The sequence below is a fragment of the Capra hircus genome, chromosome 17 (assembly GCF_001704415.2).
Source record: "Capra hircus breed San Clemente chromosome 17, ASM170441v1, whole genome shotgun sequence".
NCBI classification, from domain to species: domain Eukaryota; kingdom Metazoa; phylum Chordata; class Mammalia; order Artiodactyla; family Bovidae; genus Capra; species Capra hircus.
In genome coordinates this window covers 95,109-121,376 of record NC_030824.1, presented here as the reverse complement: position 1 = coordinate 121,376, position 26,268 = coordinate 95,109, and the positions used below count along the sequence as shown (strand labels likewise).

General features: G+C 62.9%; 2 protein-coding genes across 5 annotated transcripts; one reads left to right on the top strand and one right to left on the bottom strand.

The window, feature by feature from the left end:
* Positions 1,370-16,465, top strand: SMARCB1 (SWI/SNF related, matrix associated, actin dependent regulator of chromatin, subfamily b, member 1). Of its 2 annotated transcripts, none has more exons than XM_018060908.1 (9): positions 1,370-1,687; positions 4,894-5,005; positions 6,336-6,465; positions 9,234-9,371; positions 10,031-10,158; positions 10,337-10,503; positions 12,641-12,831; positions 15,778-15,909; positions 16,135-16,465. In XM_018060908.1, exons 1-9 carry the CDS (start codon positions 1,595-1,597, stop codon positions 16,172-16,174), a joined length of 1,131 nt encoding a protein of 376 aa, XP_017916397.1. In that variant the 5' UTR covers positions 1,370-1,594; the 3' UTR covers positions 16,175-16,465. The 2 variants fall into 2 exon arrangements, with proteins under 2 accessions (XP_017916397.1, XP_017916396.1); XM_018060907.1 differs by having other exon boundaries at positions 4,894-5,032.
* DERL3 (derlin 3) lies at positions 17,559-20,344 on the bottom strand. Of its 3 annotated transcripts, none has more exons than XM_018060909.1 (7): positions 20,165-20,344; positions 19,989-20,054; positions 19,824-19,897; positions 19,604-19,697; positions 19,008-19,203; positions 18,516-18,606; positions 17,559-18,415 (listed from the first exon to the last, which is right to left on the bottom strand). In XM_018060909.1, exons 1-7 carry the CDS (start codon positions 20,291-20,293, stop codon positions 18,334-18,336), a joined length of 732 nt encoding a protein of 243 aa, XP_017916398.1. In that variant the 5' UTR covers positions 20,294-20,344; the 3' UTR covers positions 17,559-18,333. The 3 variants fall into 3 exon arrangements, with proteins under 3 accessions (XP_017916398.1, XP_017916400.1, XP_017916399.1); XM_018060911.1 differs by having other exon boundaries at positions 19,989-20,051; positions 20,201-20,344; XM_018060910.1 differs by having other exon boundaries at positions 20,201-20,343.

Sequence of the window (26,268 nt, the reverse complement as noted above, 5' to 3'; positions counted from 1 at the left end):
CGGCCTCTCAGACCATCGTCCACCAAGCGCTGCTCACGTTTTCCTATCCTGCCACTGCCAGGACACAGAACCGAACTCAAGGTTACCGCGGCTGACTCCTCGCTCTCTGGGGTCTACTTGCCTGCCACCCTCAGAGAGCCCAGGATCTGCCTGCAATGCAGGAGTGAGTGAAGCAGCTCAGTCGTGTCCGACTCTTTGCGACCCCACAGACTGTAGCCTACCAGGCTCCTCTGTCCATGGGGTTATTCAGGCAAGAGTACTAGAGTAGGTTGCTATTTCCTTCTCCAGGGGATCTTCCCAACCCAGGTCTCCCGCAGAGCAGGCAGACTCTTTACCGTCTGGGCCACCAGGCAATGCAGGAGACCTAGGTTCAGTCTCTGGGTGGGGAAGATCCCCAGGAGAAGGGAATGACAATCCGCTCCAGTATTCTTGCTTGGGGAATCCCATGGCTACAGCCCATAGGGTGCAAAGAGACACGACTGAGCAAGTCACTCACACTCACACACACACACACACACACCTACACACACCCCTACACACAGACCCCTACACACACACTCCTACACACACACACCCCCTACACACACAGCCCTACACACACACACACCCCCCTACACACACACACACCCCTACACACACACACACCCCTACACACACACACACACCTACACACACCCACACACACTCCCCTACGTGGATGCTCATAGCGGCGCCTCTCATAGCTGCCAGGTATCAGGTGTTGACATGGGCAGCCATCAGCAGTGGGCCGTTTCTGACCTACTGCCGTGTTCCACCGGATACACGGGTGCCTCCCAGTGTGTCGGCCCGCTCAGCTGTCAGCGCCCCAGGGCAGGGCTGTCGGGAGGCACAAGGCACAGAGTTAAGGAGGGGAAGGGGACGTTCGCTCCTCCCCAGCTCTCAGCGGATGCAGCGGGCAAAACAGACACCGGCTGGGCCTAGGAATCCTGCAAGCCCGGTAGTCTCAGCCCATGCCCGCCCCATCCCCAGAGCCACAGGAACGGGGGCTGGGGGGCTGGCCCGGAGCTGGGATACTGGCCCCTGGGCCGCCCATGTGCTCAGCCGCACAGCGTCCTCCGGGCGGGGAAACTGAGGCAAGGGAGCCTCCGGCTTCCTCCCGGCCTTCCGGGCCTCGCCTCGTTCCTCCTCACCAGGGCAGCATGCCAGCCCCGGCTGTGAGACGGGGAAGGGCGCCGCTCGAGTCAGGGCGGAGGCTGCTATTTCTGCCCGTGAGCGGCCTTCCCTGGTACCTCCACTTGGGAGGCGGCCGGGAAGGCCGAGAAACGGGCCGAGGCTCCTTTAAGGGGCCCGCGGGGGCGCGCCCAGCCCTTTTGTCAGGGCGGCGACGGCGGCGGCGACGCGCGCGTCAGCGTCAACGCCCGCGCCTGCGCACTGAGGGCGGCCTGCTTGTCTGCGGCGGCGGCGGCAGAGAAGCCCAGCGGCGGCGCGAGCGCCCCCGGCCCGGCCCGCCCTTCACCTCCCGCGTCGGCTTCCCCGGGCTAGGAGCGCCCCCGGCCCCGCCTCGGCCCTCCCGATCCTCGCAGCCCGGCCGTGGCCGCCCGCGTCTGCCGCCGCAATGATGATGATGGCGCTGAGCAAGACCTTCGGGCAGAAGCCCGTCAAGTTCCAGCTGGAAGACGACGGCGAGTTCTACATGATCGGCTCTGAGGTAGCCGATCCTTGCCCTCCGGGCCTCCCGGCCGGCCCGGTTCCCGCGGGAGCCTCGGGGCGGGTCTGCGCGCCGGGAACGCGCGTCTCCATTCATCGCGGAGGGCCTGCGTGCGCGTGCGCGGCCTGGCGCATCGGGGCGTGGCCTGTTGGGGCGTGGCCGAGCAGCCCCGCCCCCGCCGTCTGGGCACGCCCACCCGTGTCCCGCAGGGACGCTGTGGGCGGATCGGGTCGAGAGCGTGGTCTATCGGGGCGTGGTCGAGCAGGCCCCGCCCCGCGCCCCGCAGTCTGGGAACGCTCACGCGTGTCCCTGGCCGCGGGGATGCGCCACGCGGCCAGGGTCCCGGGGGTCGCGATGGCCCCGGGTCCGCGCTGAGTTCCACAACTCCAGCCGGACGTACAGAAGCGGGGTGTTGGGTTATCCCTTGCTGCACACGGGGCGAGGAGTTGGACCCCTCGCACGCTCCCTCCTCTCCCTCGTTGCCCCAGCTGGAATCCTGAAACCGCTGATTCGAAACACCGAGCTTAGTCGGGGCTCACCCGCTTGGTGCTCTTTGACTTGGAGTTGGGCGGGTGGGCGTTCTGATCTTCCATTATCAGTGAGAAGACAGGTTGGGAGAACGATGCTTGATTTTGGATGGCTAGGGCCCAGCCAGCCCTGAGCTAGATCCATCAGCAAACGGGAGGCACCTGGCACTTCGGCTACCTTGGACTAACTCTGAGTTAGTGCAAGGGAACGAGCGCGGAACTCCTTCATCCTTACCCAAACAGTGACCTTTCAGCACTCTGTAAGTCGGCTGGGTTAGCAGTGTGCACCAAGTATGTGAAGTTCTTCCAGTGTCCCTCAGCCTTTGGCAGTCTCCGGCGTGTGCGTGTGTGTCCACACACACATTTTAAAATTACAGATCCGCAGTTCAGGTGTGCAAGCGCCGAGCAGCAGTGCCTCCCTTTTGTAGAGAGGCGAGTGCGGGTCTTGGGGAGTTACAGCAGTCACAATCGCCGACGCTTGCTTCTCCTAGCAGCAGTTTTCAGTTTTACGCATTTCACTCTTTTGTTCTTTTTTACAATTTTTTTTCCCTGTTCATGATGGAATATGCTGTGAATGAATTAAGCCTCATGATGGTCACAGTCAAGGAGACTTTGGGGATTCCCTGTGACTCCCTGTGGCTTGTCTGACTTGTATTGAGTTATGAGACCCATGTTGTCAGTAGCATCAGAACTTTCTGTGTTTCCTTTCCTCACCGGTTTTTATGAAACACGGGGCCGAATGCAACGTATTTTCACAGTATCACAGAAACGCTCCTCTTGACAGCTGGCCGTACTGGAGAGAGGCGCCACTGCCTGCCACGTGCCGCAGCTCAGAAAGGTCTTCGCCAGCCTGTGGGCACAGATGCGGCATGTGGTGACTGGCAGGTTAACTAAAGAAAACTTCACCCGATCTAACGGGCAGGAAAAGCGCTTGGTTTAGCATTGGCTCTGAGTCGGTAGTACTTTTGAAAATCAAGCTTGTGTTTACTGGGTGGAGCCCGGTGCCAGGTGGGCAGAGCGTGAGGAGCTCTGGCTCCAGCCTGGTGTCCACGGCACTTGTCTCGGGCATCTGATGAGATGCTTAGGCTAGACAGCTTCTGCAGCTTGCCCTGCGGCACATCTTAGACTGAGAAAGACAACTGCAGTCTTGGTGAGTGAGAAGATTTGTCCTGAGATGCAGTTTATGGAGACCAGACAGCAGGAGGGAGAGGCAGTTGCCGTCCGGGGCCTGACTTTACAATGTTCAGACCTCAGGAGGCCTGGGCAGGGTTCAGGGCTAGACTGGCATCTACTCACAGCCAGCAGCTCTTCTGACAGCAGTGGTGCTTGGCCCCCGGGCCGGTTTCCCTGGGCAAACAGCAGGCGCTGGTTTCCAAGAGGTGCGCCAGGCAGAGCAGTGCCTACAGCGCCCCACACCACTCGGGGTAGCAGCCTTGGGAGGGTGTCTGCAGCTGCCCCAGTCCTGCCCCCACCAGGGGCAGCCATCATCACCACACAGAGGCACAGCCGAGAGGAGCCCAGGGGGCCTCCATACCAACACCTTCGTTTTCCATTTGGGAAACCCGGGTCCAGAGGGGGCAAAAGCTGGCGCAGGGAAAACCCAGGGGGCAGACTGAGTCCCCTAAGTTCTGAAGGGACCTCGGGAAGGGCCTAGGAGGCTGGGAAGCCTGCAGGACCTGCACGGTGGTACTGGGGGCATTAGGGTCAGTGTCTTGTCAAAAACCTCCTAGAAACTCTGTGTTTACCCCCAGATGGTAACCACGCTCAAGCCAGATAACTCACAAGGGGCTGCCCCTGCAGCAAGGAGCAGGAGGGACGATGTGGCCGCTCTCTCACGCTGTTCAGCAGCCGTGGTTGTGTAAATCTCTAAACTCATGAAAAATGGAGAAACTGTAAAAAAGAAAAATACTGTAGTGGGGTAGGTACATGGGAAAATAGCACAAGTGGGTCCTTCGAGGGTGAACTTTACAGCTGATGAACATCTGTCAAGAGGAGTAGGGAGGCTGAGAAGAGGGCAGTGTTGCCCGCTCACAGAAGAAGCCAGCACCCAGTCCAGCGACTGTCCCCTGCCACGTGATCGAGTGGTCGTTTCTGAAAAGTTGGCGAAGCAGTGGAGTTTCTTTGTAAAAACGTTAGGACTAGGTTTGTTTTCGTCAAGTAAGTCGTGCTTTGAGCATCTGCACAGCAGGCTGTTGTTTGGGGCAGTGATGCTGTATGCGGCCAATCCAGTGATTGCTGATAAGCGCTTTTGAAACTCTTTGGAAAATTCCTTTGGTATTTTTGGTTTGAGTTTTGTTACTAAACAAAGCAGCAAGGGCCACGGGGGAAATTATCCTACATCTGTCTAAAATTAAAAGCCCTTTTTGGTGTTTATTACATCGTAAAAATATCAGAGTCTTAAGATAAAAGGAAGAGAGGCCTCACATTTTTGGACTGCGCCAGAGATCTTTAGTGCAAAGTCAGAGCTTCTCGGGGAGCTCTGGGCCAGGTGCGGGCCAGACCTCCGCTCCTGCGGAACCCCTGATGTCAGCAGATCGGGCTTTGCCTGCTTTCGCAGCCCGGCGCCTGCAGGCCGCGGTGGTCTGCGTGTCACTAAGGTGGCAGAGCCCCTGCGCCAGGGCCCTTCCCTTCCCCGAGGAGCCCTGGCCCTCGTAATGAGCCTTCTCGCTTTACCCCTAGGTGGGAAACTACCTCCGTATGTTCCGAGGTTCTCTGTACAAGAGGTACCCCTCGCTCTGGAGGCGACTAGCCACTGTGGAAGAGAGGAAGAAAATAGTTGCGTCGTCACATGGTAAAAAAACAAAACCTAACACTAAGGGTGCGTCTTCACGAGGGTTTGTAAACCTGTTTCAAAACCACTCGCTTATGTCATGAAGATAAAACGTTTTCACCCCGGCGTGTCTTCACGGCAGTCCTGACCTTAGCGTGGCGGAGCGTCCCCGGGGTGGGGGTGGGCTCCCCGGTGCGAGTGGGGGTCCTCGGTCAGGGTGGTCGGGGTCAGGGCATGCCCGGCGGTCGGAGGGCCGGGCGGGGCGCGGGCGCGGTGAAGACGCACCGGTCTGAAAACGTTTTAGGATTGCTGTGATGCTGTGCCATCCGCGGGCGTGCGCCATCCTCACCCTCCATGCGCCCGGGCGGTGGGGCGGCCCCGGCCCCGCCCCCCTCCGGGCTTTCACCGCTTGGCTCCCCGCCCCTCCCCGTCCCCACCCCCCAGCCCATCCCGTGGCACCTGGTCTGGCAGCCGGTCCGCTAGCGCTGGCTCGTGTGCATGTTTGCTCCGTGCTGTGTGCCCCTGGGCCGCAGGGCGCCGCCTCCGGGCCCGGGCACCAGGGCGCCCTGGGACAACCGGCCCGCGCCCCGCGTGCGCGCGCCCCGTGTGTGTGCGTGTGCGCGCGCGCCTCGTGTGCGCGCGTTCCGCAGTCTGTCAGGTGTGAGTGTGTCCGTGGCGCTGCCGTGGCCTGTCCACCGCGTTCTTTTAACGCAGGAGCCGGAGCCTCTTGTCCGCGCACTGCTGTGACCTTTCAGCCCCTCCCTGGCCCTCCTGCGCCGGGTGCAGTGCCGGTCACTAACCCTGCGCCCCTAGCTGCGCTTGCCCCTGGTGAGCCTTGGCGACCCCAGGCCTGGTGCTCCCTGGGGAGCCACCTTCTCCTAACCCCCCGTCTCCACCCGGCTCCCTAGGCAAGCTGTGGTCGGACTGCCGAGAACTCGGGCTCCCAGGGCGCTGGCGCCAGGGCCAGTTCTTGTTGCATGTGCAGCAGCTCTTTCCAACTCTCTGGGCTCTTGTTTTAAAAGAAAAGTGTTTCTCATCCCTCATCCCATCTCCACCTCGCTTCGTGTCGTGGACTGCAGCGGTGTCAGACCTCTTCCCGCCGGCCGGCTCACTCTGGAGCCCTCCTGTCCCCAGAGGCCCTGTGGCTGGAGCCCGAGCAGGCGGCCCAGCAGGGCTTCTGGAGAAAGCCAGGGTCCAGGCCGCCGCTTTGGAAGAGGCCCGCGTTGGGCAGTCGTGAGGCCCACAGCCGCTTCCCCCACCTCCTGCATGTGAGGACCTCGGTGTGCTGCGTCTCCTGGCTGCTCCTGCCCGCCGCCCGCCCGTGGGCTGACCGCAGCCCCGTCTCTTGCAGATCATGGATACACGACCCTGGCCACCAGCGTGACCCTGCTGAAAGCCTCCGAGGTGGAGGAGATCCTGGATGGCAACGACGAGAAGTACAAGGCCGTGTCCATCAGCACCGAGCCCCCCACCTACCTCAGGTACCGCTGGCCCCGTGTGCTCACAGGCCGTCTTCTCCAGGTTTCCAAAGGTCTGTCTTTGGAATTTCTAAGAAATGTAAGCCAAGCCCTGGGTTCTGGAGCGTGGTTAAGAATGCTTTGAAAGGCAGAACAATGAGTGGCCTAGGTTCACTCCCAAAAGAAACCCACGCGGTCTTGAAGTAGAAACTTGGGCCCTTTGAAAGCTCGTTTACGTTCCCAGTTGAACAGGCGAGGGTCATGGCGACGTTGCCGCTTGTGGGTAGTGTTTGTTCATTCAGACTTACCAGTAAAACTTGGACGCGCTGATAGACAGTAGATAAAGGGTGTGGAGCAGACACTCGGGAACGGTGTTTGTCCTCCAGTACCGTTTCTAAAATGCAGAGTAAAAACAGGCACAGCCGGCAGCATGAAGAAGCAGGGAGGGAGGGAGGGAGGGAGCTGGGCCGCTCTGCACCACAGCTGCCCTGCGCCAGGCTCTGCGGCAGCCTCGGCAGCCTCGTTTGGATCTCCGGCCCATTCGTCTCAGCCCCGGGAAGCACTGTACAACAAGGGCCGTCCTGAACCCAGAGACACCCTTGGCGGTGTGGGAGAGTCCTGCCTGGGGAGGCAGGTGGCTGCAGAGAGCCGGGGCTGCATCTGTGTGCTGGGCAGGCAGCCCGGCAGCGAGCCCGGGCCACATGAGTGAGGCGGGCAGCAGGCCTGCTGGCACCTTCAGCTCTCCGGGCACGAGACCCAGGGCACTGGCAGTGGGGGAGGAGGGGGAGGGGGCGGGCACGTGGACAATCCCCTTCCAGGTTTTCTCCCAACTGCACCATCGGATTCTTTTTCTAACCCCCGCCACCCCCCGAAGAAGGTGGTGTGCTCACGGCCTGGCCCATTGTAGACGTGAGCGCTGCAGATGGCTTTTCTCACCCCAGTGGTGCGGTGAGGATGGCGGCATAGCTGGGCTTCCCTAGAGAAGTCACTGGAGGAGATTCCATGCACGTGGATGGGGCTTTGAGATCCGCATGCGCAGCTAGGAACCTTGTGTGGGGCAGTGAACGCTCCTGGCTGAGTCCATCACATGAAGGAGAGAGCTAGGCCAGTAGCCTCCTGTTACTGGGCAGTGAGAACTGCTGTGTGGCGGTGGGGCTGCAGGCAAGCCACCAGTGGGCTCCACTGTCAGGAGGCGCCTGCCCAGCGCCCAGCCAGCCCCCCGGAGGGGTGGCACGCCCCCTCCCCCACACTAGCCAGGTCAGGCAGGGCCTGAATGACCCCCGGGGCTCTTGGACAGACCTCTCTGCAGTGGAAGGGAGGCTGAGTGGTGGGACTCAGATGCCTGGACCCCGCGTGGCACTGCGTTGCCCCGCTCGCATGCTGCGACGTGACTTGCATTGTCCACGTGAGGCCATCAGGCAGGAGGGGTCAGCCGGGCAGACTCGGCCTAGATACGAGAGGCTGCTGCAAGAGGGGAGCTGCCCTTGGGGGACCTGGGTGACAGCTCTGGCTGGAGACTCAATGGGGAAAAGTGTGATGGTCCACGCCCATACTGCCCACATGGGCCCAGCGCGCCAGCTTCGCCCGTGGAAGTTACAAAGGATCCGACCTCGCAGGCGACCCCCGGAGACAGGAGGCACCTGATCTGAGTGGGCACCTTTTCCCTCTTGGCCTGCAGGCCCGAAGCAGAAACTTTGAGCCAGATGGCCTGTGGCGGGGACCCCATCTCGCCGCCTCAGCTCTTGGTCCTGCCCACGTTAGCCCCGGGCCCTGTTTCCCCAGGTCTCTGGTGTCAGGGTAGGGCAGGAGATTCGGTGGGGGGGGGGGGGTCCTGGCTCCCTTCAGTGTGTGGCTCCCCCTGCCCCACCCCAAGGGGTGCTCCTGGGCCCAGGCGCTGGGGTGCGAGGGCCCCCTGCTGCAGAGAGGAGTGAAAAGGCCACCGTCTCTCCCTCCGCCCCCTATCCTGGAAGGCTGCTGTCTTAGCGGGAAACTGGGCGGACGTCACCGATGGTGACACGCTGTGGGACAGGGCTGCAGAGGTGAGTTGTGCAGTCGCTGGGCTGATTGCTCCCTGGGCCACCGGGGACATGGCCCAGGGGTGACGAGCGGTCTCGCAGTCGGAGCGCCCAGCCCGGGAGCCTCAGCTCAAAATGGCCTTTGTTATTTTCCTCGTAGTAAACGCCCCCTGTAAATTGGAGAGAAGGGCTCCCCCTGTGGGACGCGAGTTCCTTGAGTTACTTTGAGTTCCGCTTTCTAGAGTATCTTCCCATCCCTGAAGGCCCGGAGGCCAGAGGCGTTACCTGTCTCAGGCTGGCCTATGCGTCTGAAACAACAGCCTGATCGAAAGTGTGCAAACTCCCGGGGACTCTCAGCCGCCCGCTGAGGGCAGGGCCCCCCCCAGGTCGGGACCCTCTCTGTGTCTCCAGCCCTGGCCCCCTGCCCAACCATTGACCCGAGCCTCCTCTCTGCTGCCCTCGGGGCTCCTGGAAATCTGCCCCCCACGCCCTGTGAACCCTGACCTTCTTTCCTGAGTGCCCAGCCCAGTGCACAGCACAGGGTGACAGCTCATGGACTGGGCTGGGGCCCCCTGCCCTCTCCTCCCCTAAAACTGGTGACCCCGAGCAGGTGCCACTCGGAGCCTGGAGAATAGCCACCGCGGAGCTGGGTGCACAGAGGTCCGCGCTGGGGCCTGGGCCCAGCAGGGGCGCAGCGGGTGTCCACTGGCCACGACCTGGCGGCTAGGGGCAGCTTTTGGCCCATAGGCTGAGCGGATGGGTGTCCTTGTCTCCCAGGGAACAGAAGGCCAAGAGGAACAGCCAGTGGGTACCCACCCTGCCCAACAGCTCGCACCACCTAGATGCCGTGCCCTGCTCCACCACCATCAACAGGAACCGCATGGGCCGCGACAAGAAGCGGACCTTCCCGCTCTGGTGAGGGGCCTCGGCCGTGCGGCCTCCCGCCTGCGGGCTGTTTCCCGCTGTCTGCTCGTCCGGCGCCCCCGCGTCCTTGGAAAGCGGTTATCACCCCTGGGTCTAAGGGGGGAGCATGCCTGTTTCCCTTGCCCCCCGCCGCCCCTCTTCCCTCTTCCCCATCCGAAAGGGCAGGCGTGAGCGCAGAGCTGCCTTGCTCTCCGTGCTCTGGGGCTTCCTCGGGGTCCAGGCTGCAGGCAGGGAGCCCCGGGCACTTGGCCACCGAGGCTCCCCAGGGTCCCCCTCCCGCCCCCGCCCAGTCAGCACCCCTCCTTCCCTGCTCCCCCAGCCGCTCCTCGACCCTCCTGCCCCTCGGCCTTTGTTCCAGGGCTGCTTCTTCTGGACATACCCTTTCTTCCCCAGAGCTGCTAGGAGAATCCTGCCTGCTCTGGGGCTTAAACCTCTCTTCCTGGGGGGAACATCTGAGCTTGTCCCGCTGCCCAAGTTGGCAGCTCCCCTCCCGCCCTGCGTGGACCCCCACCGGCCCTGTCTCTGCCGGCTCAGCCTGTAGTGGACAGGTCCTCTCTGGGCAGGTCTCAGTGACCAGTGGTGCAGAGAGGGAGGCCCTGGGCACAGGGACACAGCCTGCTTTGCTGAGCATGCGGCCGCTTCCCTTCCAGCTTCGACGACCACGACCCAGCTGTGATCCACGAGAACGCGTCCCAGCCCGAGGTGCTGGTCCCCATCCGACTGGACATGGAGATTGACGGGCAGAAGCTGCGGGACGCCTTTACCTGGAACATGAATGGTCCGTCCACCGCCCTGGCTGGCGTGCACTCAGCTCTGTCTGCCTGGTGTTGGGGGGGTCCTGTTGTCACCCAGGGGTGGGTGGCAGAGGAGGCAGGGCTGGGGGAGGCCAGGGCTGAGCGGCCTGACCTTAGGCCCCGTGGTCCACTGGTGGTTCCCCACCTCCGTCTTCGTTTCAGAGAAGCTGATGACCCCGGAGATGTTCTCAGAGATTCTCTGTGACGACCTGGATCTGAACCCGCTGACATTCGTGCCGGCCATTGCCTCCGCCATCAGACAGCAGATCGAGTCCTACCCCACGGACAGCATCCTGGAAGACCAGTCAGACCAGCGCGTCATTATCAAGGTAGGCGGCTCCTCACCCGCAGCAGGCCTGCCTTGTCCTCGGGGCTTGCGAGGTGCGGAGGTGCGTGGAGGCCTCGACAGGAGCGTGTCTGGGGTCCGTGTTGTGGGGCAGGGCTCTGGAAGGCTGTCTCTTGGGCAGCTTGTCCCAGGAGGGGCACGGGCCGACTTCTGAGGAGGGCATCACGTTCTGGGCGCGTCCAGGTGCTGCTGCGGCCTTGCCAGGCGTGGAGCGGAAGCTGGGTGGTCCCAGGGGTGACCCAGCTGACGGGCAGAGCAGGGAGGGGCACAGCGAGGCGGGCACACTGCCACTCTTGTTGTGGGCAGGCTGGGCCAGGCACACCCCATGCTGTCTCAGCAACCCCCGCAGTCCTGGGGGGCGTCCCGAGAAAAGAGGGGGCCACCTGCCCCGAGCCGCCCTCAAGAAGGGCTGCCTGGTGGTGAACAGTATCTCCCTGTGGTTCCGATTTGCGTTTCCCTGTTGATTTGTTTTGGTTCAGTGGCTCAGTCCTGTTGGGGATGCATGGACTGCGGCACGCCAGGCTTCCCTGCCCTTCACCGTCTCCCGGAGCTTGCCCAAACTCACGTCCATCGAGTCAGTGATGCCATCCAACCATCTCATCCTCTGTCGTCCCCTTCTCCTCCTGCCTTCAATCTTTCCCAGCATCAGGGTCTTTTCCAATGAGTCAGTTCTTCGAATCAGGTGGCCAAAGTATTGGAGCTTCAGCATCAGTCCTTCAGTGAATATTCAGGACTGGTCTCCTTCAGGACGGACTGGTTGGATCTCCTTGCAGTCCAAGGGACTCTCTAGAGTCTTCTCCAACACCACAGTTCAAAAGCATCAATTCTTCAGCACTCAGCTTTCTTTATAGTCCAACTCTCACATTCACACATGACTCCTGGAAAAACCATAGCCTTGACAAACTTAACAATTTTAAGTCTTCCAATCCATGGACGTGGGATGTTTTTCCGTTTGTTTATGTCTTTAATTTTCTTCAGCGTGTTTTATGTTGTTCACTGTGCAAGGCTCCCATCTCCTTGATCGAGTTCATTTCTAAGGACTTTGTTCTTCCTGACGCTATTGCAGTTTCTCCGTGCTCCCTTTCTCGGAGTGCTCAGGGCCGGCGCACAGAGACGCGGCTGGCCTCCGCGTGTGGACATTGTGCCCCGCTGCCTTGCTGAGCCCACTCACTGGCTCTAGCTGTGTCTTGTCAGCTCCTTAAACTCTGCATATGAGACCATATCATCTCGGAACAAAGATAGTTTTACTGCTTCCTTTCCAGGTGGATACCTTGTATTTATTTTTCCTGCCCAATTGCACTGAGTAGAAATTCCAACGCCATATTGAATCAAAGTGGCAAGACTGGGTATCCTTGGCTAGTTCCTGACCTTAGAGGAAAAGTCACCAGTCCTCTGCCACTGTGGGTGATACTTGCAGTGACTTTTTGGACTGAGTTAATCTTGTAGACGTAGTTTCCATCTGTTCTTAGTTTACTGAGTGCTTTGACCGTGAAAGCATGCTGAATTTTGTCCAGTGCTTTTCTCCCCGATTATTGAGATGGCTGTGTGGTTTTGTCCTTCACTCTGTTCGCGTGGCTCATTGCACTGATGGGTCTACTTACTGAGCCGTCCTCACGTTGCCAGAGCAAGTCCCCCCACTTAGGATTCGTGCCACATCACATCACCTGTAACGGTGTATAATGCTGACGTGCTGCTGAGCGTAGCTTTGCTCGTGTCTGCTGAGGTTTCACATCAGTGTCCACAGTGAGTACTGGTCTGTGCTTTTCCCTTCTCGTAGAGTCTTTGTCTGGCTTTGGTGTCAAGGCAGTGAGTTATGGAGTGTTCCTTCCTCTTCGGTTTCTTGGCAGGATCTGATAAGGATTGCTGTTAGTTCTTGAAATGTTTGGTAGAATTCACCAGTAAAGCCATCAGATCCAATCTTTCTTTGTAGGGAGTTATCCAATTACCAACACATCTTCCTCGGTAGTTAATCCCTTTGCAGAGAGATAGGGGTTGTTTTCCTTACCCCAACTAGCAGCACAGGGGCGCGGCCGAGAATGAAGGGGGTCGTTCTGGAGAGAAGGGGTGGTGAGGGTCCCGGAGGGGGGCCACTCCAGCTCACGTCTGTGCTCCCGGGCCAGCTGAACATCCACGTGGGGAACATCTCCCTGGTGGACCAGTTCGAGTGGGACATGTCGGAGAAGGAGAACTCACCGGAGAAGTTCGCCCTGAAGCTGTGCTCCGAGCTGGGGCTGGGCGGGGAGTTCGTCACCACCATCGCCTACAGTATCCGGGGACAGCTGAGCTGGCATCAGAAGACCTACGCCTTCAGGTAGGGGCTCGGACGGGTGGCCGCCCCCGCCACCCTCTGCGGGGATGCCTCCGGGACTTCCTGGGGCCTCAGTGCCAGCTGACCGAGCGCCGCCCCGCGCGCTCGGGGGCCTGTCGCCTCCTCCCGTCCCCTGTCCCAGCGGGGACATTACTGAGACCCTCACCTATCCCCTGGCCTTGGGCTCAGTCTGGACAGGTCTGCCCCCGCCGAGGGGGGTCTGGAGGCCACTGCCACCTCTTGTTCAGTCCACGAGCAGGCGGCGGGTGCCCCGTGGGAGCGAGGGGGGCGTTCAGGCCGCCCACAGAGCGGGGAGGGGATCTGGTCCCAGGTGCTGGCGGCAGTGGACACGGGTGGGCTCCTCGCGACCCTGGCGTGCCTTCCGATTGCCAGCAGCCCCGGACCCGGTGGAGCTCGCCCCGGGGAACCCCATCCCTTGGGCCCACTTCCACCACGGGAGGCTTCCAGACCGGATGTTAGCCTTCACGCGGCTGTTGAAGCTGTCACCGTTGCCATGTGGAGGCCGTTACCAAGGGACTGCCCTTGACAGGGAACAGCTGAGGGCGCATGTGGGGCTGTTTGCATCTCAGGTGCTTCTCCAGAAACCCCGGGAGGCAGCGCCCACCATGTTCCCGGGACTCTGAGCAAGAGAGGGAACAGCCGCCACACGGGGCCCCCCGCGACCGCCGGCAGCCCTGGGGTCCAGGCCACGCCCCAAGGCCGGTAGGAGGCCTGCTCGCGGCACCTGTCCACGCGTGGCTCACGAGCTGGGGCCAGCAGGCCTGGGGCCAGCCTGGGGGGCCTCGCTTCCCAGAGCAGATCCTGAGGTCCTGGGAGTGATGTCGACACCAAGTCCCTCATCCCTGGAGGCTGACTCAGAACGCACCTCTCACTGCCGTGCAGCAGGGGGACTCGGAGGGGGTCCCCTCACAGGCTTGGGCCGAGCCCCTCCTGCTCTGACGTTCAGGGGCCCTGGAGGTTTTTCTACCCAGGTGGCACTACTGGTAAAGAACCCCCCTGCCAGTGCAGGAGAGACGTAGGTTCGATCCCTGGGTTGGGAAGATCCCCTGGAGGAGGGCATGGCAGCCCACTCCAATATTCTTGCCTGGAGAACCCCATGGGCAGAGGAGCCTGGCAGGCTACCGTCCATGGCGTTGCAAAGAGCTGGACACGACTGAGTGACTAACACTTCCACTTTTCAAGAGTTCGTTACACATTCCAGATCCAGGTCCCTCACCACGTATCTGAAGATACATGGGCGTGTATCTTCTCCCGTCTTGTGGGTTTGTAGTTCACTTACGTGGCAGTGTCCTTTGTAGCACAAAGGCTTGTGACGGTGTCCAGTTTGTTTTCTCCTCGCGTTGCTTGTGCTGTTGGTGGCATAGCTGAGAAACCGTGGCCGCCGGGTCCTGTCCCAGCACCGCTTGTTGGAAGGACTGCCCTTTCCCCATTGAGTGGGCTGGGCCCCTTGTCAAGTCAGTTGATCTTACCCAGGAGGGTGACACCGAGTTTTGTCCCCTCCTCCCGGCTGGGGAGGTGTGGAGGGGTATCACTCCCTGCAGTCTTGTTCTCATCTACCAGGTGGGCACAGCCGCGCCTCCCAGCTGGCCTGCCTCACCCGTGAGTTTGTCAAAGTGAGGTCCCGTTGAAGACGCCCCTCCGGGCCCTCTGCCTGCTCCGACACGGCCTCCCTGCTTGCACCTGGCGCGTGGTGGGAATGCAGGGTCCCAGGTGGCCTTGAGGCCCAGGAAGCCAAAGGCCCAGGAGGGTGGGCTCCTGGCTCCAGGCCCTTCCTTCCAGGCCTGAGCAGCCCTTGGTTGAGAACAACCCCCTGGGATGCAATCTTCCTGGAGCCACATGGAGGTAAACACAGGGCCTCCCGGACCCGCGCCTGTTTAAGTTTAGAGGAAGACGTATTTGCTCCCGTCGGTGTGGGCTTGGTGACTTTTGTGTCCACTGCCCCCGAGGAAGGCAGCTGGGAGCCTGAAACGTGAGGAGTGACGTTTGGGTCTGCAGCGCTGGCTTCTGGATTGCCGCAGCACGACCTGGCTGGGAAGCGGCTGTCGGCAGGGGCGGCCGGGGCAGCCCAGCCACCGGCCTGGGACTCGGGGGCACCGGCTCGGGCCCCGGCCCCCACACAGTGGGTGTGTGCTGGCTGTTTGGTGGCAGTGGTCCTCTGAAACTCCTCGCAGCAAGGACACTGTCCCCATTTTCCAGATGAGGAGTTAAAACTAAGGCCAGGGGCCTGTTTTTCCCTGTGCTGTCCCCTGGGGACCCCCACCCTCCCTCTGGGGGCTGACTCTGTAGGGCTCCCGGCAGGCTGACTCCTGGGGCCGAGCACCAGTAGCCCAGCAAGAGGCCAGAGGACCCAGAGGCCAGCGTGGCGGCTGCAGGCAGGGCAGGCGAGGGCGCAGCTGAGGCTCACTGGCGGGCTGGGCCTGGCTCTCCAGGCAGAGGCAGCGCCTCGCCGAGGCTGATCCCCAGCCCTGAGTCCACTTCGCCAGAGGGTGTACAGACTCCTCAGATGGAGTCTGGGCGCATATTTGAGGGGCCCCGGTGTGGAGCAGTCAGGGCTTATGGCTTCTGGGCCCGGTGATGTGGGCCGAGGGGCCCCCTGCGGGCTGGTCAGGGCAGGGGCCCTGGGACCCCACTCCTGGGTGGATGGACTCCTTTGCTCTCCTTTCTCCTGGACGCTGAGCGGGGCGGACAGCCCTCCTCCTCCCTGCAGGCCCACTGGGAATGGCTGGGCCCGCAGCACTGTCCTGTGGACCCCTCCCCACGTGCAGATCCGAGATGCCATGTTGGCAGCGTGCCCGGCCACCCTGTGTCGGGAGCCGGGCGCAGAAACCAGGCTCCACGTCCTGTCTGCCCGCGGGGGGTGGACACTGCTTTCTGGGGGCCTCTCCTGCAGCTGCTCTTCGAGCCGTCTACCTCTCCCATCTTCCACAGCGAGAACCCCCTGCCCACGGTGGAGATTGCCATCCGGAACACGGGGGACGCTGACCAGTGGTGCCCGCTGCTGGAGACCCTGACGGACGCCGAGATGGAGAAGAAGATACGCGACCAGGACCGGAACACGAGGTGCGGCCCCAGCCCCTTCCAGGGACAGCCCCGGGCAAGGGGTCCCAGGCTAGCCCTCGGGCAGCTCTGACCGCAGCCCAGAGCAGGCTCACTCTCCCTGGGGAGGGGGCAGGACAGGGCGGCTTCGGGGCCCCACGCAGCAGAGCATCCAAGGGAGGGGCTAGGGGCTCCTGCTCCCTCGGTTGCCTGAGAGATCCGGGGGTCGCTGCCTTCCCCCTCCCGCAGGCGGATGAGGCGTCTGGCCAACACGGCCCCGGCCTGGTGATCACCCCGCGGCGCCTGGCTCCCAGGGAGCGTCTGGAGATTGGCCCGCCTCTCCTCCATCTTCTGGCTCGGAGGGGACCAGGCAGGGGCAGCCCGGCCATCCTGAAGAACGGGCCAGGGGCCTCCTGGTCCCCCGCCGCCCAGGGACACATTCCGTCTGCTGAGCCCATCCCCACCACCCGTCTCTGGTCAGGAGAGGCCGAGTTGAGCTGTGTTTGTTTTTTGTATAGAAGCCCCAGGCAGAGCACCAATACTTTCTAAATAAAAAGACAACAGGTTCTGTTTCTTCAAAGTGGTGGCACGGAGCTGAGAACAGGGGCAGCATGGCACGGGCTAGCCCCTCACCCTCCTGCATGCACGTCCCAGCTGGGCCTCAGCAGGGTTAGGGCGCCCCCGGACTCCCCACCCGACAACCACGAGCAGGGCCAGGGCTCCCCTCAGCCCTTCGAGCCACCCCTCCTGCCCCCACCAGAGTTTGACTCCCCGTGGCTCCCACCCGCCCAGCTCAGCAAGTCCTTGGAGTCCCAGGCGGGTGGGAAGTGGTGGGGCGCAGAGGGCAGGGCCGCCTGCCAGTCCCAGCCCGGCCCCCAGCCAGGAGCCTGGCTTCTCTGTCCCTTGCAGGGGCCCCGTCCTGTGCGGGCACTGCTGGTGGGCCTGCGGGCCTGTGCCCACCTGTTCCACTGCAGCCGGTGGGCACCACTCTGGCCACACCTCTCAGCACCACGTGCTTGACAGGAGAGCTGGGGCCCACCTCCACCCACAGCCGGTGCTCCAGCAGGGCCCGGTGCCAGCTCACCACGTGACCCTGCATCTTCTGTGATGTGGACGGGTCCCCAGGCAACCTGGACATGGCACCCAGGAGGGTGGCACTTGGGGGCTTCCTCCTCCCGGGACCAGGCCCTGCAGGTGACCCAGGCCCAGTTGCGTTAAGCCCGTGGGCCCAGGCCCTGGACCTTCCATTGCTGGCACCAACACGGCGGGGGCCTCACAGTGGGAGGGGCAGAGCTCCGAGGGTTTCCAGCTGCGGGGTGGGCTGCGATGGGCCTCGACCCTGGGCTTGAGGGTCTCGTGAGCACATCCTAGGAACACCTGCTCCAGCCTCTGCCCTCCATACAGGGCAAGGGGATGGCAGGGCTTTAGAGAGAAAGGCTCCAGGCCCAGCTGGCCTCGAGGACACTGGGCTCCCCCACTAGGGGGGATGTTCCGGCCATAGCAGGAGGTGGCCTGAACCCCAGAGCCAGTGGGGGATGACACTGTCTGCCTCCCCTGCTGGCCAGGCGGCACCTGCCTGGGAGAGGCCCGGGATGGAGCCTTCACCTGCCTATCCACTGCCGGGCCCACTGCTGGGCCAGAGGTTTCACGACAACATTAAGGTCCGACTCCACAGCGAGTCCTTTTATCCTCTGTGAAAGTGACAGCCGGCGGCCGCTGGTGCCAACCCAGGAGTAAACCATTGTGTGGACTGGTCCTCTGATGCCCGTGAGCTGGGGGCCAGGTGAGGCTCCTGCGGGCCTCAGCTGTAAGCGGCAGGGGCGGAGCTTCCCAGAGGCCTTTGCCTCAGCCACTGGACTCTGCAAACGTGACACTTGAGGCTTTAGAATCACAGAAAGGGCCTGGCCCTCTTCTGCACCTGGCCCGTCTTTCAGGGGCCTGGCTGGGAAATGAGGCAGAGGTCCCCTTGGGGGTTGCTAGTTCGGGACAGGAGGACCTAGGGAGGCGTCAACGGAGGGCCCCCACGGCCAAAGCTCAGCAAAACCCAGCATCCCAGTCCCAGCCCTGCCCCTGAGATCTGAGCCCCGTCAGTGGAAGCTAAGTACAGCACAGGCAGGGCGGGGATGAGAACCCTGGCAGGGCTGCCCTCTGTGCTCAGAGCTCTGCTGGCGACCGGGCAGGTTCTGGACCCTCCCTGGGCCTCCGGCTGTGCTGCCTGTGCTGGGCCGGAGAGCAGGTCAGGCTTGATGGCCCTGTCTCTCGGCCAGCAGCACGTGCCCTGCGTGGAGAGGCCGGCCGTGGCAGGAGAGCCAGTGCTGTGGGGAACAGGCTGCAGGTCACTTGTTTATTCAGGGCAGGGGCCCTGGGCCCGGGCCCGGTCTCCAGGACAGGCAGCTGCGTCGCAGGCCAGGGGTGGGGTGGGGGACCCAGCTCTGGGTGAGGTCGTCCTCACCGCTGCAGGGGTCCTGGCTGCTCCTCGGGGAGGGGCAGGTAATTGGGGTCCTCCGCTGGGGCATCCAGTAGCAGTTTCCTGTGAGGAGGGGCCCACGGTGAGCTGCAGCTGGCAGGGTACCCCCCATGGGGTGGAGAGCCATCTGGGGAGGGGGGTGGGGAAGGCTGTCAGCACTCACAGGAAGCTGGGGGTCAGCAGCAGCCTCTTGCCTCCAGGCTGGTTGGGAAAGACGTCCTCCAGGAAGTAGTAGACATGGCCCACCGCGATCCCTGTGGGAGAGCCACCAGTGCTGAGTGAGGCCACCCGTCACAGCCCTGAAGCCCCCAGAGCATGGGTGTCCGATGCCCTGCACGGCCGGCCAGCCCAGCGTGGGGCCAGGCTTGGTCCAGAAGTGGGCAGAACCTGGGAGGAGGTCAGGCCTGAGGACATCAGAGGAACTAGAGCCGTGAAGCAGGCGCCCTGAGCCACCCATCCCCACGAGGTCGGGCCCCACACAAGTGCCAGCGAATGGGTCAGGCTCGAAGAAGGAAAACTGATAGGCTGGCTTGCTGGAGGGGCTGGAGGAATGGGGGTGCCCGGAGTGGAGAAGAGCGGTGGGGGACAGGGAGAGGACCAGGGCTCTGGCCCAGCACACCCAACTTGGGGCGGGCTCCCTAGACAGCAGGCTTACCCAGCAGGTCCACCAGGATGGAGTTGCCCAGCAGCATGGAGAAGCCCATGAGCGCCCAAGGCAGGAATGGCGCCTGGAAGGTGAGGAGGCCAAAGAAGTTGACCCTCACCCCAGGGCTGCGGCGGCTCCACACGTACACCAGCATGGCTGTGAGGGCCTGGCCCAGGAAGAAGAGGCTACCCAGGAGCCCCAGTAGCTGGGCCAGAGTCAAGGTCTTGTGCCCTGCCCAGGGCCCCTCTGACTTCCTAAACCCCTGAAATCAAGCTAGTTGGTTTCACTTCCCACTCTAAGACCAAGTCGTGGCCTCCAGGGGCCACCTGATCCGCCCTGCCTCTCCACCTGACCCCAGCTCCCGGGCCCAGCCCTAGATCCTCCTGGCTACCTGCATTCAGGACTCAGCCCCTGGGCACCTTGCCCTGTGGTACTTTGGGTGTAGCCCTGGAGTTCGACAGGGGCACCTGCAGCTGAGCACGGGATTTACGCTCCAAAGCACCCTCAGCTCGGGGGCGCAACTCTCCCTCTGGGCCGGCGCTCAAGCAGGGCCGCAGGGCCAGCACAGGCCCGGACCCACAGGTCCCCGAGCCCTGGAAGGATACAGTCATCAGGACGCCCCCGAAGAGAAACATGAAGACGAAGTCGGCCGTGCGGCCGCGGAAGGAGCCCTCCTCCAGCATGCGGCAGTAGCGGAACCTGCGGCTTTGGTATAGGAAGCGTGCCCCTTGGAAGGGCTCAGCTTCCCCAGGCCCGCCGCCTCCCGCCCAGTCCTCCGCACCCCGCCCCCCCGCCCGCTCCCGCCTCCACCACGGCGCAGGATACACGAAGAGCATGTTGAAGAAGAAGCTGAATCCCAGGGGCCCGAAGAAGAGGAAGTTGGTGATGAGCCTCCAAACCTGCGTGAGGTGCGGCGGGGTGGGGGGCGGTCAGGCCAGCTCTGGGCGGGAGGGGTTGGGCCAGCAAGTGCAAGGGGCGGGGCGGCCTCACCTGGAACTTCCGGAACACGAGGTGCGGGTTGAAGTAGAGCTGGAAAGGACTGAGGAGTTCCAGCTGCTGCGGAACCAGGAGATCTTAGAAACTGCCCCCCGACCCACCCACCCTGGGGGAGCGGGGCGGGGGGGGGGGGTCCAATCGTAACCTTGGCAACCCCCGGGGGCGGTTACCACGGCGGCGCTCCCCCACCGCGGCTCCCGGCTCACCACGGCGGCGGTGGTGAGGACGCAGGCCGCGGTGTACGTCCGCGTCACCGCCGGCACCTGCAGGAATTCGGTCGCCAGCCCCTGCCACGCCATGGACGCTTCCGAGGCATCGTGGTCGGCCCGCCACGCTCTCTTAACCCGCCTCCAAGCCCCGCCCATCCGCCTTCAGCCAATCCGCACCTGCGGTGGAGCGCGCCCGCGGCTGGAAGGCGGGGCCCTGGGGCAGATAGCCAATAGGAAGAGATAGCGGAGGGACGGGGGCGGGACGGGGCGTGGGCGGGGCGTAACCCGGGGCCAATGAGCAAGCCCCACGATGGAGCACGAGGCGCGTGTTGTGGTGCCCTCGGCGGTGGCGCGGGAGGTGTGGCCAATGAGGAACTGAGCCCTTAGGGGACTTAGGGGCTGCCGGTAGCGGGGACACCTTGGCCCACCCTGCGGGCGAGGCTGAGGCTACCAGCACTTGTTAGAGGGGGCCCCCCGCCCCCGTGAGGCTGAGGGGTGCGGCCTCGCAGCCTCCCGCCCGGCCCACCACCCGCCGTCCAGCCGCTTCCTGGCCTCCACCCACGCAGCGTGGGTGGGGCATGGGCGGGGCGGAGCCTGGAGTTGGACCGCCCTGCTCAGCCACCCTACCTGGGCTGGCTGGGGTCCCAGGCTGTCCTTCCCTCTGAGAACCAGAGCAGGAGGGAGACGCTCGGCGGCTGTGTCCAAATCTCCCTGCAAGCCCAGGCCCCGCTGAAACTGTCGGTTCCTTTGGGAAGCCCCAACGAGGGCCGCCAGGGGAGGGGCAGAGTGGGGACCTGCGGCACTGGTGAGACAGAAGGTGCGGAGACCGGCTGGCGCAAGTGGACAGGCTGGAGAGAGACTCGTTACTTGGGTGGAAAAGAGAAACTCTATGTATTCCTTCTAATAAATACAGTCTCTAGTTTATTGAGCATGGACTGTGTGCCAGGCACTGTTCTGGATGCTTGGAGACACGGTGGCCAACAAAAGATGCTATCACTCCCGGTGTAGCCAAGGAGACCGCGGGGTCAGGGGCTTCTGCTACGATGAGAACTAGTGTTTGCAGGACAGTGATGGTGATTAGAGTCAAGTGGAGGCTGGAGGGTTGGGTAGCGGGCCCCCTGCCAGATGGGATGATCTGGGAAGGCTCTGTGAAGAAGTGATGCTTGATTGTCACTTTAAAAAGATGCCTGTGGCTGCTGTGAGGACAGCAGAAGGCCAGAGGAATCCGGGGGCAGGCGGAGGATGCCAGGGATGCTGGTGGCTCGGGCAGGGCAGAACCTGGAGGACCAGGAGGGACGGGATGTGGGTTTTGCCAGCAGACTAGATGGAGCTGTAAGAGAGAGTCAAGGGTGACTTGAGGGACTGAGCCACAGGGGAGATGGAAGGCAATGGTCTTTCCTGAGCTGGAGAACGCTTACGGGGGAGGGCAGGCGGATGGAGCATCCTGTTCTGGCCTCACTGAGTCTAGGGGATCTATGTGACATCCGCGTGGAAAAATCCACGTGGCAGAGAGGCCAGGCAGGCGGCTCAAGTGTGGGTACCAGTCTTCAGTAGACCAATGGCCTTTGTAGCCTTGGGCCCGCATGAGATGCCCGAGGCGCGAGGGCAGGCCCAGCCAGCTCCACCCTCACGAGTTAGAGAGAGAAGGTGGACAACCAGGGAGGCTGCTGCAGAGACAGGACAGGGCTGTAGGGGCCAGGCGGTGGGAGGCCCTGGGGCACGTAACCTGGGAAGTCTGAGATGCGCAGCCTCGCCAAGGGCCCTGGGTAACAGTGGCCACAAGGGAGAGGAAGTGTCCAGACTTTTACCAAACAGGAGCTCAACCTCAGACTCCAGTGTGGCAGGTGAGGGAAGCCCTGGGCTGGGCCCTGAGTCCCCCCAAGGAGACCAGAGTGGAGATGACCAGCCAAGACGGTTATCTCTGATGGATCACGGGAGGGCTAAGAGGAGTCCCTGGGGAGTGCTCTTGGAGGTCCACTTGGGAAGGGAGGGGGAGGAAGAGGCGCGCGGATGAAGGGGGGTTGTGCATTTGGTTCAGGCATGAGGAGAGTTCAATCTGATACAGCAGGAGTCGGATCAAGGCGATTGGGAGGCTGGGCAGTGGGAGCAGGCTGAGAAACCCCCGCTCAGGCAGCCTCCGTTTCCCAGCCGAGCAGACCTAGGTCAGGCTGGAGGTGAACTTGGGGGAGCAGAGCTCACCCAGCTGGAAGTATGGCTGCAGGCCAGGGATCCAGGGCCTCAGACACCCCAGCAGGCGCCCGCCAGGCTTGAAGGAGCCGGTGAGAGGGGTCAGGCTTCCTGTGTGCATGGGGAAGGGGAGGCATTCTGGCCTGCCGGCTGTCAGCAGCAGGGGCTGGCTGGCCCTCTGCAGGGGTCAGGCGGGGCTAACGGAGGGGCCGTCGTGGGATAGAGGGCCTGTCTCTCCCCTTCGACGGGGCCGATCAGGCAGGAGCCTGGTTTGCGGCTGAGGAAGCACACTCCTGGGAGGCTGGGAGCCCCGGGTAGGGGGCAGGACGTGCCGGGGACAGCGCAGGTTCTACTGCAGACCTTCCGTCCTGCCTGGAGGGTCCTCTCCTGGAGAGCCCGGGGGTCCCCAGGTGGGGCTCCATAGGAGGCAAAGCAGGGCCTGGGGCGGGCCATTGCCACGTGTCCAGGCTTTCCCGCCCAGCAGCAGGCCCAGGACAGGCCGCTCTGGAGGCACTGGATCCGCGGCTCCCACCCTCGGCGCCTCCAGACGGTTCATTACAGAAAGCAGCCCCAGGCTCCACACATCCCCGGGAGCCAGGCTGACCCGGGAAGGTGGCGTGCTGGATGCTGGCGGCTTCTACCTGGTCCGTCTGTCCTGGGCAGCAGGGCCACCGGGGGAGAGGCCTATGTTCCCTTGCTGGCCCGGGGCTCCTGCCTGCTGCAGAGCAAGGAGCCCAGGGTGCCCAGGTCTGGAGACCCCCCTTCCTCCCGTCCTACAGGCGGGACAGCACCCTCTGCCTGCCCACAGTGCCCTCTTTCCTCTCAGGGCTCCCACACCAGGAGAGACCCTCGCGAGCCCCCAGCAACAACCCCGAACCCGGGGACCGTCCCTGCCCACCCTCCCTCCCACAGGGAACCCTCCAGCCCTCCCCCCACCCCTGAGTCAGCGTTCCTCTCCTGGGACGGCCCAGATCTGACTCCTTCGCTCGCTCACTCCCTTCCCTACCATCCTCAGTGTTCCCTTAAAAGAGAGAGAGGGAGGGTGCTGGAAATGCCCCCCACTCCAGGAAGCCTCCCTGAAGGGACCAGAGCTCACCTGCCTTCTCTGAGGGCCCCATGCACTCAATTTTTAAATGTTAGTTTATTCCGAACGCAGCACAGGCCCGAAGCAGAGACACGGTGAGTGCTGGGGGCGCGGAGTCTTCCTGTGGATGACTTCCCCCCACCCCCACTGCTGTGGGTGGGCCTCACCGCAGCTCCAGCCCGCGCCCCCAGGAGCAGCTGGGTCCCGGGCGGCCCTTCCTGTCTGGGTCACGGGATATTTTTAGCACTGATTCCGGAACTCACTGGGTAGCAGCTGCTCGTGGCAGGAGGGTAAAACGGACACAGTCCAGGTGGGCTGCGCCAGGGCTGCCCAGCAGAGGGGGCGACCGCGGCCTGGCCTTCTGAGCCTGGTAGCAGACTCGACCTTCCGGGAGTTTGAGGGTCTATGAGTGGGCTGGGGAAGGCAGGGGGGCTGTCAGGGTGGAGGAGGAGGACAGAGAGCTCGTGCAAAGGTCCTGAGGCAGCCAGAGGAACAAAGGTGGGGGTGGGGAGGGGGCTGCACGTGCTGAGAGGCTGGCCCACCGGGCCCTGCAGGCTGTGCTCTCCGTTCTGCGGGCAGCAAGGAGCCTCAGTGGGGTGAGGTCAGATGGCGGCTGGCTCTTTGGAGGAAGCCGCGGGTCAGAGAAGATGGCCACAGCCTACAGTTACAGGCACTAGACAGAGAGGGTGGAAGGATCCAGGAGGCAGGAGGCACAGACCTCAGTAAGCGCCCGGCCCGGTGAGGGAGCTGAGCCGGGTAGGGCCAGGCCCAGTTCAGAGACTGAGCCGCCTGCCGCCTCTGGGCTCCGGTCACGGAGTCCTGACAAGCGGCTCTGCGCCCAGCCTGCTCCCTGGCTGAGCAGTGGGCCTGGGGCTCCCCGCCCGGCCCTCGGTTGGCTGGATGAAGCGGTCCCTCCCCAGCTGCCGGGCCAGCCTGACCCTCAGTGCCCAGCTGTCAGGACCCTCGGCAGGTGCCCGGCGCTCCCGCTCACCACCGTGACCACTGCCTCCAGCTGGCGCCCGGAGCAGCTGGCAGGGCCTCCCCTCCTCCGCCCGGGGCCATCTTTTGGAAGAAGATTATCTGCTTGGCCAAGTCAGCCAAGTGGCAGGGCTGGGGATGCGAGTTCCTGGAGACACGTGTGTCCCCGCGTGGGTCTGCCCCCCACCCCTGCCCACTGGGCTGCATGTGGGATCTGGTCCACATGAAACCTAAAACCACCTGTCCCATGGCCTCCTTAGCCATTGCCGGCCGGCCAGGACCTCAGACAGTTCCGGCCTGTGGTCTGGCAGTGACCTGGAAGGCCAGGGCCACCGTTCTGGAGCCTTTGCCCAGAACCAGTGACTCAGCGCTCAGAGAGGCTGGGAGAGGCCCGGGGCGCCACACCTCCGTCCTGGCTTGTCCCCCCCGACAGCCCTGCTCCACACCCGGGAGAGGGAGCCCCAGGCCGGGTGCGGGAACAGGAACCCTGCGCCCTCAGGTCCTCTGGAGACACCGCCGCAGGCCCTGCCGCCAGTTTACTCAAGACCTTCTCCCAGCCTCACCTGCCCTTCACTTGTGTGAGGTATCAGGGCCTCTTTAAAAAAAAAAAAGGCAAAATCACAGATCTAAGATTAGGTATGAAAGTACCTCGTTTGCTTAGTACGGATAAACAAAACAAGCGACAAGTTCGTTAAAGGTAATAAATAGCACTTCATATCACAGCCGGAGAAAATCCCCTCCCTGGTCAGAAGCCGCGCCCAGGTCAAGCAGGCGCTGGTGAGAGAGGAGCCCCAGTTAACCAGGCCCCCGGGGAAACAGGTTGGGGTGTGGGGAAGGCACGGGGAAGGGGGAGGATGTGCCCAGGAAGGGGTGGGCTCCCTGTTCAGCTCCTTCCCAGACCTGCCCAGGTGGCCCGGCCACAGGGGACTGGCTGCTTTGGGTTCTCCCCTCTCCCCAGCTCCGCGGGCCCTGCTGGGAGGGGCCTCCCCCTGCAAGGAATGCGGGTGTCAGCACTACAGACGCCCTAACCGTCATCCCGACCCTTCGCCTCCAGATGTGGGCACAGCTGTATCTTTAGACAGCCAACCACAGGGACATTCTTTCCTTCTAATTAAGATGGCTCTAAATCTCCGGTCCAAAATCGCAGTCAGCTCCACTCCTCGAATATCAAAGGGTGGCCGGGAGGGTTGCTCACCCTGTGGTTGCTTGAGGTTTTCCTTTCTTTCTTTCTTTCTTCTGAATTGTTAAGTTGGAAATGTGTCCCAGAACTGGAGTGGATGCCAGATCGGATGGGAGGGGAGGGGGAGGGGGAGGAGGGCAGAGCTGGGTCTTGGGGTAGAATCTGCCCCCTCCACACTCGGCCAGGTCCACAGGTGGGCCAGGTGTGTCTGGAGATAAAGAGAGGGCGGGGTACCTGTCCTCAGGATGCTGGGTGCAGGCAGTCAGTAGATACAAGTGGGGCCTGAGGACGCAGCACCTGTGCAGGGGGCAGGTCGGTTATTATGATGTCCCCATTTCACAGGTGAGCAGCTGGAGGCTGGGAGGCAGGAAGTAAGTGCTGGGATTGCAGGGGCTCGGTTGGGATCCACCACAACCAGGCCTGTTGCCGGCCTGCTGAGCTTCGTGGTGGCTCACTGCCCACCTTGGCAGCCTGGTGACCAAGGTCAGCTGGCCTCTGAGCTCTGCCCAGTGCCCAATCTGGAGGCTCCTGGTGTGGAGTAGAGATGCCAGCCCAAGTGGGAAGGCCACAAGGAGGAGGGGCCTTGGAGCAGCCCGGAACAGCTCCTGAGCCCTTTCTGGAAGGCACCGTTGACCA

What these genes read in the sequence shown, in the direction of transcription:
- DERL3 (XM_018060909.1), bottom strand. Translation starts at nt 20,293, where the DNA reads ATGGCGTGGCAGGGGCTGGCGACCGAATTCCTGCAGGTGCCGGCGGTG. An exon ending in TTCTTCAACATGCTCTTCGT is followed by an intron (nt 19,698 to 19,823) that starts GTATCCTGCGCC and finishes CCAAAGCCGCAG; the next exon opens with GTTCCGCTACTGCCGCATGC. An exon ending in TCGGGGGCGTCCTGATGACT is followed by an intron (nt 19,204 to 19,603) that starts GTATCCTTCCAG and finishes ACTCTGGCCCAG; the next exon opens with CTACTGGGGCTCCTGGGTAG.
- SMARCB1 (XM_018060907.1), top strand. Translation starts at nt 1,595, where the DNA reads ATGATGATGATGGCGCTGAGCAAGACCTTCGGGCAGAAGCCCGTCAAG. An exon ending in AACAAAACCTAACACTAAGG is followed by an intron (nt 5,033 to 6,335) that starts GTGCGTCTTCAC and finishes CGTCTCTTGCAG; the next exon opens with ATCATGGATACACGACCCTG. An exon ending in ACCAGCGCGTCATTATCAAG is followed by an intron (nt 10,504 to 12,640) that starts GTAGGCGGCTCC and finishes CTCCCGGGCCAG; the next exon opens with CTGAACATCCACGTGGGGAA.